The following is a 12,360-nucleotide window of genomic DNA, read 5'->3' as shown; positions in this document are numbered from 1 at the left end:
AGTGCTGAACGACAACACAGAGACAAAACAAGTGTCAATAGTCCACCCTACTTTCATTAAATGTAATTGACTAATATCACAATTTTCGATTGTAAAAGTAAGAGCAACGTCACCTGCCAAAAGGTTCATAGTCAATATACTGTAAAAGGCATTTGTAGAGTGGAACAGACTATACTTTGAAATCAAATCAGAAAAGCATTCTGACATATTTAAGTGTAATATCTTTATTTTCACAACAACTAACGCACAATAGTACAGAGGCTTACATTTTAATTTACAGATTGATTTTGTTCTAACAGCCACAATCACCTAATATAGGGCTCAGATGACTCCTATCACAGTGCTTTATCTTAAATACTGGCATTCAACTTATTTTTCCTCCATCTCTTCTCAGCAACTTAAACAATCAACACATAGCAGCACAAAGCATAACTGTATGAAAGGCATAAAGGAATAACCCAAATCAACCCGTATCGGGGAAAGACCACAGTTCAATGAAATTGGCTGTGAGAACTGCTGTACAGTCTGCAGATGCTAACCATTCCTGCAGATCAGTAGTGATCAGATCAGTTCAGGCCACATGGTAAGTGGCTAAATTTGCCCGCTGAGGTTTTGAAAAAAAAATCATCCAATTGTTTCAGATAAAACCGAAAATGCCAAGGACAAATGGTTAATTTGAGAGTCAGCATGAGTCAAGTAAGGCTTCATGAAGAGGACGAGGGGGTTGGTGGTTTGGGGGTGAGGGAAGGTGTCCACTTCATAACATGGAGTTGATGCAGAGAGTGGATGGTCAGTGCTGAAAGAAAGTGAAGGTGAGGAAAAAATTTAACAGGCCAATTTTATTACAACACATCCCACTACACATGTCCAATAAAAAGACATGTTATCAAAACGTCAATCCTTTGAATTTGTATCCATTCATCATTAAATTAGATAAATTACATAAGTGCATATTTAACAAAAACCAGGGAAGGGTATACGGAACTTGACAAGTCTGTCTTTGGTCTCAGACGAACTCGTCCTCTAGAACATCATCAACGCTTCCTGAGATTGAGGCCACTTCTGAAACAAGAATATAAAAACACACATTAGGTAAACTAATAAATAAGCATCGTCATTCTGGTTTCACATTTAATTCACCACCACATCTCCGTGAATTGTCCAGACAGTGTTCCACGCGACCCCTGATGAACGACAGGAAGTGCCTTGGTGATCCAGAGGAGTGACGCAGGCCCAAAGACACAATAGCCATGTGACAAATCAACCCTAGTTGTGAAAAGTAGAGTCCCTCTGAAATTCAGCTTTACCTCTGTTTGGGATAGACTCCTTCATAGGTCATAATTCCTGAGGGCTCGCTCTCCTGTCATTTGCTTCAGTGCAATTGGGCTCCTTGTTGAGTTGCTCGGAGGTTTGCAGACCACTCCTCTGATGCGGTGGCCGCTCTGCAATACCCAATCTTCCACTCTCCGTCCCAACCTCTGGTGAATGAAATCCCGCTGAAGGTTTGTTCCTGTGTTCAGATCCTGCCTCCTTCCCAAGTGGACTGTTCACTTCCTCCATCTCGTGTTCGTCCAGTCGGTTTCTCTGTTCCTCAGTCTTCTCATCCATTCCAGCTTGGCTTTCCAGGGCATTCATGTCCATTGCCTCCTCAGAGAGGTGGAACAGTAATCTTGTTGCTTTCCTCCTCTGTGGGTTGCCACCATCAACATTAGGGCAGGACACAGCCTGACCCTTCTCCCAAGCAGGCGCCACTGACCCCATATAGATAATATCACTCCCACAGCTACTGAAACTACTACTGCTGCTGCCAACTACAACCACACTAGGACTTTCAGTGCTATCTTCACCACCCCCATGGCTGCCCTCTTCCAGCCACAAGTGCCTCTGTGTGGGGAAGGTAGGAGTGGAACCGATGTCGATGGCCCCCTCACTGTTCTGCTCCTCGTCCACTTCCTCCTCCAGACTGTCACCTCGAGTCGACCACCAAGTTGAGTTTCCCCCAGTTGTCTCCACTTCTCCGGAAGACGAGGTTACGCCACATTCCTCATCCCCGTCATAACTGGAGCCCTCCAGGAAGACGTTGTCACTCAGCATGACCGAACCCAACACAGAGGTCACGACCTCCAGAGGCGACGAGGAAGTAGACGAAGAGGTACAGGAGGACAGAGGAAGTGTGTGTGTGAGTTGCAGCTGGGGCACTGAGAAGCTGTAGAGGTTGGTGGTTCGGTTGAGTGTGTGACAGAGCTCGCCCGGGACCTGGTGGTCTGGGGAGAGGGGGTGTTCAGAGGGGCTGGGGGACTCCAGGATGTGGGAAACCAGGTCCACCAGGGCTTGCTGGGCCGGGGTGGAGTGGGTCAGCCCAAAGCTAAACCCAGAGGGGCTGTCATCAACATCAGCCCGCTGTAGCTCCAGAGGGCTCAGAGAGCCTGAGAATGACGGTGTGGCCAGCTTTAACACCCACTCCTCATTCTGATGGCCTGTAACTGAAGACATGTGTCGCCAAAAGGAGTTGGTCACACTGCGAAAAGAGAAAACACCTGGGGACAACGATTTGATTTTCTAGGGCCGTGTATAGGGCTGTGGCGGTCACGAAATTGCATCAGCCGGTGATTGTCAAGATTGTTAATTACCTTGTTATTTGCTTGACAAACATTTAGCATCTCATGGCTTCCACACAACCTCCAACCCACTTTAAAAACTAATAAATCCATGTAATATAGCCTACATCTTCATTATTGATTTTAGACATGTCTAAAAGAAACATAATGAAGAAAATGTAGTCCTTATGTTAGGTCCTGATGTGGCTATGCCAAATGGCTGTGGGCGACACTAGTTCATTTAGCAGACAAGATTTGCTTAGAATTCCGTGGAATTATTTTACAGTATGAAGAATACAATTAAACAAAGCTGAATAAAATATAAATATTAGCTGCAAATTGAGGGTTTGCACATGTTGCCATTCTGTGTTGAGCGGTTAACAAAGAAATAGATATTCCTATACGCTTAATCTAGAGTTAATGTAACTTCATACAAACGTTGGGCTGTTTTAATACATTGTAAGGTTGCATGAGACTAATGATTTGAAGTCGATTGAAAGGCATGAGCTCTGCTTTGTTTTTTTGCGCAGGCTGTACACACTCCAATAGTCTCTCATTCACAATTTGATCAGCACTTGCGAATGCCTCGAATTTCCTGGCGGAATCCCCCTTTGTGGCTGTAATGTACCTAAAAAAAAAAGATTTATTTTGCAGCCGGGAGTGACCTTCTCCCTATGTGTGCTGCACAATCCAAAGCGTTTCACGCCGCTCTCAGTCATGTGAAAATGACTTGTGTCATGCACAAAGTAGATGTCCTAACCGACTTGCCAAAACTACAGTTAGTTAACAGGTGGACTGGTCTAAAAACGAGTTAATGACTCCAACCTTTAGAGTACGTAAACTACATCTACGCACTTAAAAAGCAAATGGAGGACACTTTCCCTGTGGATCATTTTTCATGCCTGCCAGGTAGGCTATGCTCCAATTGTAAAGAGAAGCAATGTGCTTAACATTAGGACATTTGAGAAACAAAAAGTAGGTCTAGTCTGTAGAAAGCTGATGGGATCCTCCTCTTTCTATTAGCAGCCATCACTGTTTCTCCCTCAATTGCATAGCCTATTGAACTGTTGAGCGACAAGTGTTTGATTAGATTTGCAAATACATTTACATTGATGTCAGTGATTAGAGGGACAATGGAGCGCTGAGTACCATGCACTTAGTAGCCTAACAAACTTGCTAATGACCAGCAGCAGCATCAGAGCTTAGAAAAGCCTAATTACATGTGGAATTTGACTGCCTTCATGACTTGCGACTGCCAAATACAGTCACCGCAACAGCCCGTGTCACGTTCAACAATGCGAATAAATGCATTGAAAAGGAACATGAGTTATTTCACTCGCTCAAGGTAGAACATAGTCCATTTAAATGTTTTTTGTTAATTTACCTACTGAATGGAACCCTGTGTATACCCACCTGATAAGCTGATGCAGGACAGGCTTAGCTCCGACGTGGCTCCAGTCACATCATCCTAAAAGGAACACAGTTAAGTCATATAGTTCTGTACTTGAAATCTTCATCTCTAATTGATGGTCCCTCCCCTCTGCCTGGTGTTCTTACCAGCATCCTCTGTAGTGTTCCAGGGTCGTCCCTGTCGCCACCCCCGTTCCCATTATCCTGGCTAGGTACAGCATGGCCCAGACTCACCATCTCCTCTCCTAGATCTACAGCCTGACAGAGAGACCACCAGACCAGGAAGTTCAAATATTGACAATCATAGGGGGAAGAAAAAAGTATGACAGGGCTATGAGAGCCTGAGGGGGAGAAGAAGTGAGACAGGGCTATAAGAGCCTGAGGGGGAGAGGAAGTGTGACAGGGCTATAAGAGCCTGAGGGGGAGAGGAAGTGTGACAGGGCTATAAGAGCCTGAGGGGGAGAGGAAGTGTGACAGGGCTATGAGAGCCTGAGGGGGAGAAGTAGTGAGACAGGGCTATAAGAGCCTGAGGGGGAGAAGTAGTGAGACAGGGCTATGAGAGCCTGAGGGGGAAAAGTAGTGAGACAGGGCTATGAGAGCCTGAGGGGGAAAAGTAGTGAGACAGGGCTATGAGAGCCTGAGGGGGAGAGGAAGTGAGACAGGGCTATGAGAGCCTGAGGGGGAGAAGTAGTGAGACAGGGCTATGAGAGCCTGAGGGGGAGAGGAAGTGAGACAGGGCTATGAGAGCCTGAGGGGGAGAGGAAGTGGACAGGGCTATGAGAGCCTGAGGGGGAGAAGTAGTGAGACAGGGCTATGAGAGCCTGAGGGGGAGAAGTAGTGAGACAGGGCTATGAGAGCCTGAGGGGAGAGGGAGTGAGACAGGGCTATGAGAGCCTGAGGGGAGAGGAAGTGTGACAGGGCTATGAGAGCCTGAGGGGGAGAGGAAGTGTGACAGGGCTATGAGAGCCTGAGGGGGAGAGGAAGTGTGACAGGGCTATAAGAGCCTGAGGGGGAGAGGAAGTGAGACAGGGCTATAAGAGCCTGAGGGGGAGAGGAAGTGTGACAGGGCTATAAGAGCCTGAGGGGGAGAGGAAGTGTGAGTGAATGAGTGATAGTTGACAGCCATTTTCCATCCTAGTCCAGTACGGACCTTGCCCTCGGTGTTGTCGTAGAGCTGTACACTTGGCCAAGAGGAGACCTCGGAGTGGGTGTAGCTGCACAGTTTGGCCAGCAGGGGTTTCCACTCGGCAACATGCGTCAGGCGCTCAAAGTCGTCCAGGGCTTGGTCGCTCCACACCTCACCTGCAGGGTTGACTCCAGCTAGGCTGCACTCGATGGCCTGGAATGGTAGGCTGAGAAAGTCACTTCTAGAAGGGGCATGAGAGAAGACAAAACATTAGCCAAAGAGCCACTAGAGAAAGCTTTCATCTATGATTTATTAATACAATGAGGAATGCTGGACTATCGTCCACCTCTTTCTGACCCCTCACCTCATACTCCGCAGACTATCCCTGGGTAGTTCTCCATTGTCTCCGAAGTCGACATAGTAGAGGTCCACCAGGCCAGAGCCCATCACCCCCAGGACCCTCGCCCTGTTCCAGGTGCCATAGTCCCGGTACGGAGCTGCCACGATGTCCCCCACCACGACAGTCTCCACTCGCTGCTCCTGGACGAGTAACACAAGTCTCAACACAACAGACAATCCTATAGAGAGTGTAAAAAAAAACATCTCTGCAATGTAGAAGGGTGTTTAGAGCAGACTATTTCAATGTTTTTCTGTAGGTAGAATCTAGACAGTTGTGTTCATTAAGGCAGGCAACGGGAAACAAAGGTCTTAATGGACAAGACAACAATAGTCCCTTCCCGTTTCAGTCCGTTTTCACCTGTTTGGTGTCTAAAGAACACAAGCAATGACTGACCTGCAGGGTGCCATTGCTGTAGAAGCGGCTCATCTCGGCAGTAAGTTTGTCCAGCTGGAGGGAGCGGACCCCCAGGATCTGGATCCAGAAGTGGTGGGGGTTCTCTGACGCCGATACATACACCTCCAGGTGCTCATCTGGCTGGAAGCTCAGGTCTGGGCTGGGAACTGGATGAGAGAAAATATGAACATACACACCATTACATAGTCTGTGCTGCAGAGAATAGGGAATCTCATTTCGTAGTCAATGATTAAGGAAATTAGCAGTCAATGGGAGAGCACCTGTATCCATCTCAGTATTGTACAGCAAATTTCAAAACGGCTACTACTATCCCAAAAATCAGATCATCAAAACTTACTTTCAAATTTAGAAACATCTGATAGGGAGGCAGGCGACAGAAGATCGTCCTCCTCTCGTGCCTCTGAAGCCAGCTGTACGGTCTCTCCTCTATCCTGGGCAAGGTCTCTCACTGCGGTCTGGACACCGTTAGCATGGACCAGCCCCCCTTCCTCCATCCAGAGAGACTGTGGAGCCTCCTCCAGCATCAGTTCCTGTGTGGGTTTGATCTCAGTGACCTCTGTAGCAACAGAGTAGAGTCCATACAGCCAGATGCTCTAATACACCCCTATATAGGTTAACCATTAGAGGAAAGTGTTAGAGCATCAGGGTGAATGGGTCACTACATGACTACTATAGCAGGACTTCTGCACTCCAGAAAAGTGACGCGTTGGACCTTTGTTTACCTCAGACCTTTGACCCTGGGGCTCAAAGGGTCTTCGTTTCTGGCGCAGGGCCGAGGACTGGGTAATCCTCCTCCTTACAGCCTCATCCTCAAATACCTTCTCTAGGATGAGCTCCTATAAGAATAATTAACATGACATTGTTTAAGTGTTGGGTACATAGCTGGTCATAACACTGCAGAACGTAAACATTCTTGCCCTTACCTTGGCCCGTCTGACCTCCAGTCTCGTCCCTGTGACAGACACCACGCCCTTCTCTAGGCCCCGCCCCCTCTCCCTGGGACATAGGACTCTTGCTCCGGTTGTCCTGGTGATGAGCTTCAGAGACTCCCCTCCACGACCTGAAGCACACAGTAATAGAAAACGTATGAATGATTGAATTATATCTATGAAACGGTGAGAACTGGAACAAGTCTTTTCACCTGTTGGGGCTAGGGGGGTGGCACAAGGAGTTCCCTGAAGGGAACACACCCTCTCATTTAGCTGATAAAAATATTCTTTAGAAATATTTAACTTTCACACATTAACAAGTCCAATACAACAAGTTAATCTACCCATCGTGTCCGATTTTTTTAATGTTTTACAGCGAAAACACATATTCATGTTAGATGACCACCAAATTCAACACAGAGCGATATTTCAGTCACAAAAGCATATAGATAAAATGAATCACTAACCTTTGATTATCTCCATCAGATGACACTCATGGGACATCATGTTATACATGTATTGTGTGTTTTGTTCGATAATGTGCATATTTATATATAAAAAACTCAGTTTACATTGGCGCGTTACGTGCAGAAATGTTTTGATTCCAAAACATCCGGTGATTTTGCAGAAATACTCACAATAAACATTGATAAAAGATGCAAGTGTTATTCACAGAAAATTAAAGATGACTGTATTCTATGCAACCGCTGTCAGATTTTTAAAAAAAAAATTAAAAAACACTTTACAGAAAAGAATCTGAGAACGCCGATCAGAACCCAAAGAAATAGCCGCCATTTTGGCGTCAACAGAAGCTGCAAAAAAACTATAAATATTCACAAACAAATAACTGATTTGTTCCATAAACCCCATAATTTAGCCACTTGTTGTTAGCTTGTTCAGCCCAGCATTTAACCCTTAAAAAGAACAAGCAATTCCTCCAGACAAACTCAAAAAGTTATGTTACAGGTCGTAGAAACAAGTCAAATTATGTATGCAATCCATATTTAGGATGGTTTTAAACATTAATCACTGAAGAAACGCATTGGAACGCAAGTACACTCGTGACCGTGCACAACGAGACCGAGGCTTTCTCCCAGACCACCCACCAAAAGAGCTATTATGAGCCCCTCCTTCATAGGAGAATCATACAATCAGAATCTAGACGGTGACATCTTGTGGAAGCCCTAGGAAGTGCATGCTCATCCATATCTAACATGGACATCCAATGGCACTGTTTTCTATATTGAGTTCTCACTTCCTGTTTGGATTTCTTCTCAGGTTTTTGTCTGCCATATGATTCTGTTTTACTCACAGACATAATTCAAACAGTTTTAGAAACTTCAGTGTTTTCTAACCACCAGTAATAATACTATGCATATATTCCCATCTGAGAAAGAGTAGGAGGCTGTTTACTCTGGGCACGCCTTTCATCCAAAAGTGAAAATACTGCCCCTTGGCCTCTAAACCTAGACACGGCAGTTTCTTTACAGACATGTTGAACACCCTCTTTACCTATGATGCGTCCGAAGGCAGTCTGGGGTACCTCCATGACATCAGTGGTGGTCTCACAGTCTGCGGCCAGGTTTTCCAGGGAACACCTGGCCAGCAGCACCTGCTGAGGTGAGCCCTGCAGCAGGAAACACACCGAATTCTGGGAACTTTGCTCCCCCTCGCCTGCCTGCGAAGACTCAGAGAGCACCCTCACGTGGGCACCGGACTTCTGCATCACCTGGATGGAGGGAGAAAGAGGGACAGGTGAGAAGAGAACCTCCACACCATCACACAGAGCCTGACATCATGATGAAATAGTAAGACAACCGGGCCAGGCGGGCTGGTAGGTCACTGACCAGGTCCAGGAAGGAGGCTTGGTACTTGGTAACAGTCCTGTAAACCTCCAGAGGTACTGACATCCTGGACTCCTCGGTGTTAGCCAGCGGAGCTATAAAATAAAACGAAGACACCACTCCATAACCCATAGTGTAAAAGATGGTTATCGAGTACCAACGAGATGCGAGACTCACAGCTGGTGCTTTTGATTTGCCGGTAGACTATGTATCCCACCGTCGCTCCTACAGACAGCCCCGCTGCCAGAGCCACAACTTTACCAGAGCTCAGGGTGCTCTTAGGGCCCTCCCGCACTGCCTCCATCACACGCCGCGTGCCCAGGGAGAGACTCCACCTACACAAAGCATGTTACGTCAGACACCACTTAGACAATTAGAACACGTCATAATTCAGATTACCCAGACAGACATCAGATTCCACCTGAAAAGCACGTGTTTAATGGCCTCCTGACAGTGCCACCCATTCCCACACGACACATTTGCTGTTGGAAACTGCACATCCTGAAAGCTCCATAGAAGCCATGCAGTGAAAATGTGAGCGTACAAACCAGTTGGCTAAATGATACTTAGTATCATAAATAAAATAGTTATTCCAAAGCAAGAGGGAATAACACCATTTCCCTCAACATCTATACCGTGGAGAACATGAAGCAATCGCCCCACTAGTCTGATGTAGGCTACTGCATTCCTTCAGATCAAACCAACACACACAATAGTAACCTGTGTGATTAGCCACTGAGCACGAACACACACAAAGCACGGTTCAGCCATAGGGCAGAGAGCATACTGCCTTTTGCCTCAGCCCAGAGTGGCGGCTGCAGACAGAACCCAGACGTGCTGTTAGCTGTGCAACAAACACCACAGTTGGGCCCAGCTCAACTCCTGCCATTAGAAGTAGACCACATGAGGCCCGAAACACTATACAGATAAATACATCCATCTTTCTAATCTTCGTAACTGGTCCAAGTCCATTTATGTTAATGCGTTTGCTGCTTGTGCTGAAATAGGACCGGACTGGAGAGGAGATTATAGTGTAGAACTGAAAGGATTCGACTGGGTTTTGGGGCATAAGTAACCCAACAGTGTGTAGTACACGGCCCACTCGGGCCTGAGGCAGCTATAGCGGTCACACCATGCAGACTGAGGCGTGTGTGTCGTCTCACTGTGACAGGATGGCCCGCGGGCTGTAGTTGAGAAACACCTGGGACTGAGAGATCCCCAGGTTCCCCACGTCCATCTTGGCAACCCAAACAATGTCACTCCTCTAGAATTTGGGCTCTTTTGAGTTCACCAACCAGGAGAATTGACAGACGGGTAAGAGAGGTTATCAGCGAGTGGCTCATTTTACAGCAAAAAATGAAGTATTTGGCACCATCTAGAGACTGTAGATACCTGCTGGCAACTGGAAAGGACTCAGTTTGATCGTACACTCATGCTGAGCTGGACTATTGTTGGGAATTTGGCTGAATGTCAGTGACCATGCAGGAAGCTAGCTTGCCTAATAAATAAATACAAAAAAATCAGACTGATGGTAATTGGTATATAGTCAAACAAAGCACTTACAAGCCAGAATGTTGAATACAATTACATTTGTACTTACTCTACTGGCTCTCTGCTGGGGTTGGTCCTTCAGCTGGTCGAAATCTGAGACAATAGCCACAGGAAAGAATTATCTACCCAGCATTTTAGAGCGCCAGTACTGATGTTTAAATGTCTTTCACCTGACATGGGCAATACCATGCAAAACACCTGCAAGACAATAGTTCAGTATGCATGCTGCATGCCTCACCTGCATGTACATCTAAATTGTGCACGTGCTTTAAGATGATTACCACACAGAGACCCGCATATTGAAGTGGGTCCAACCTCACGGACAGAGTATGTTCAAATAGAAATTGTATTCAGACTTAAAACTAAACACACCATGTCTAAGTAAAAATGTGCGTGACTATGCTGTACAGGCAATTGAAAGCATCGCCACAATCGGGACTAGGTACCGCTGCAGCAATTAATCCGTAGTACTCAAAATGTACTGCGTCGTGTAAAACATTTAGCGCCGGAGACCACAAACAAGATGCTAGCGTAGAGAACCTGGTTTTCAGCGAGGACGTTCAAAATAAGCAAACGTTCTTTAAAATTTCCTTTGAGCCATGTGCTCACGTTACATGCGGATGCAAATTATTATGTCCTTTCAGGCGTTAATCATTCATTGCAATGGAGAAGCCCGTATCGCTACGTTGAGTGCCGCACTAGGCTGTGATGCGTTCTGTGTACCACATGCGTTCAATATTTTCAACTCGTGCGTTGCTTTATGGTGCGGTGGTAAACGGAAGTACAGACTCCAACTAGATAAAAGCGATCTAGTTGAAAAGCGAAACACATGTACGGCAAATGCGGACTACACACCCGGCAAAACGCATATTGCATCCGATGGGCAATGCCGGTTTAGAAAGCAGTGTACCGACACTAGCTAACTCACTCAGAATGAGGTCTCAAGTCATTTGGTGCAAACGGAGTCGCAGTGACATTGTCTAGCAGCATTCGATATGGCAAACATGAGCATCAATGTCAATTACATTAAAAGCAATCAAAACTAGTGTTAGTTATCGTTGACACTTACAAAAACACCTTCTCTCGTCCTTTGACCGCTCTTCAAAAATCTTCCCCGTTCCAACTCGACGCATGGACGGACGTAAGTAATGTTATATCAAGGCAAACTCAATGCTATTTGACTGGTTGGTTAAGATTCCGAATACTAGTGATTTCAGCCAATCACAGCCGAGGTGCTCGGCTGGTCATGCTTTGGGGGAAGAGCTGTGGCCTAAAATAACCAATCACCAATCAAATGTTCAAATTGTCCTCCAGAAGGTGAATTGATGTTGCAGAAAAAACAGTGAAATAAATATATTGTACATACAGCTGTTGCACGTGTACAGTCAGGTCCAAAATTATTGCCACCCTTGATAAAGATGAGCAAAAAACACTGTGTTAAATAACAAATACTGAGCTATATTGTATGCAAAAAAAGGGGGGAATTATATTTTGTTATACTAATGCAATTGCTCAGATAGATTTTGCTTAACAAGTCATATTTATTCTGTAATAGAAAAGTTGCACCAGTTTTCAATACCTCACCTTTCGAGAATAATGCAACTGTGCCTTTTTCCTAAATGTTTTATGAGTTGGAGAACACATTGGGAGGGATCTGAGACCATTCATCCATACAGAATCTTTCCAGATCCTTGATATTCTTCATCTGCTCTTCAATTCAAACCACAGATTTTCAATGGGTTTCAAGTCTGGAGACTTTTGATTTTGTGGCCAATTAATGAACCATTTCTTTGTTAATTTTTATGTGTGCTTGGGGTTATTGTCTTGCTGGAAGATCCACTTACGGGCAAGTTTCAGCTTCCTGGCAGAGGTAACTGAGGCTAAAATGTCCTGATGCTGGGTAAAGTGCACAAACAAAATCTCTTTCTCTGAGCAATTGTAGTAGTATATATATATATTTTTTTGATGGCATACAATATAGCTCAATACTTGTGTTATTTATTTTACAGTATTTTTTGCTCAAGGTTGACAATTTTTGACCGGACTGTAGGATGATTGGTCAGTGAAGGCTTTTCATTTTCATCCAAGA

General features: G+C 45.5%; 1 protein-coding gene across 7 annotated transcripts; it reads right to left on the bottom strand.

The window, feature by feature from the left end:
- Positions 1 to 208: 208 nt before the first annotated feature.
- Positions 209 to 11,457, bottom strand: tdrkh (tudor and KH domain containing). Of its 7 annotated transcripts, none has more exons than XM_046368558.1 (17): positions 11,341 to 11,441; positions 10,321 to 10,364; positions 10,113 to 10,218; positions 9,884 to 9,998; positions 8,898 to 9,055; positions 8,724 to 8,815; positions 8,389 to 8,605; positions 6,871 to 7,007; positions 6,670 to 6,783; positions 6,285 to 6,477; positions 5,927 to 6,093; positions 5,498 to 5,673; positions 5,158 to 5,374; positions 4,155 to 4,265; positions 4,011 to 4,065; positions 986 to 1,062; positions 209 to 796 (listed from the first exon to the last, which is right to left on the bottom strand). In XM_046368558.1, the coding sequence occupies exons 4-16, from the start codon at positions 9,955 to 9,957 to the stop codon at positions 1,007 to 1,009; spliced, it is 1,767 nt and encodes a 588-aa protein (XP_046224514.1). In that variant the 5' UTR covers positions 9,958 to 9,998; positions 10,113 to 10,218; positions 10,321 to 10,364; positions 11,341 to 11,441; the 3' UTR covers positions 209 to 796; positions 986 to 1,006. The 7 variants fall into 7 exon arrangements, with proteins under 7 accessions (XP_046224514.1, XP_046224508.1, XP_046224510.1 ...); XM_046368552.1 differs by lacking the exon at positions 209 to 796 and adding an exon at positions 1,308 to 2,537 and having other exon boundaries at positions 11,341 to 11,442; XM_046368554.1 differs by lacking the exon at positions 209 to 796 and adding an exon at positions 1,308 to 2,483 and having other exon boundaries at positions 11,341 to 11,442.
- Positions 11,458 to 12,360: the final 903 nt, after the last annotated feature.

This window comes from Oncorhynchus gorbuscha, linkage group LG11 (genome assembly GCF_021184085.1).
Source record: "Oncorhynchus gorbuscha isolate QuinsamMale2020 ecotype Even-year linkage group LG11, OgorEven_v1.0, whole genome shotgun sequence".
NCBI lineage: Eukaryota > Metazoa > Chordata > Actinopteri > Salmoniformes > Salmonidae > Oncorhynchus > Oncorhynchus gorbuscha.
The sequence above is the reverse complement of the archived record's forward strand: the minus strand, read 5'-3'. Positions and strand labels throughout refer to the sequence as shown.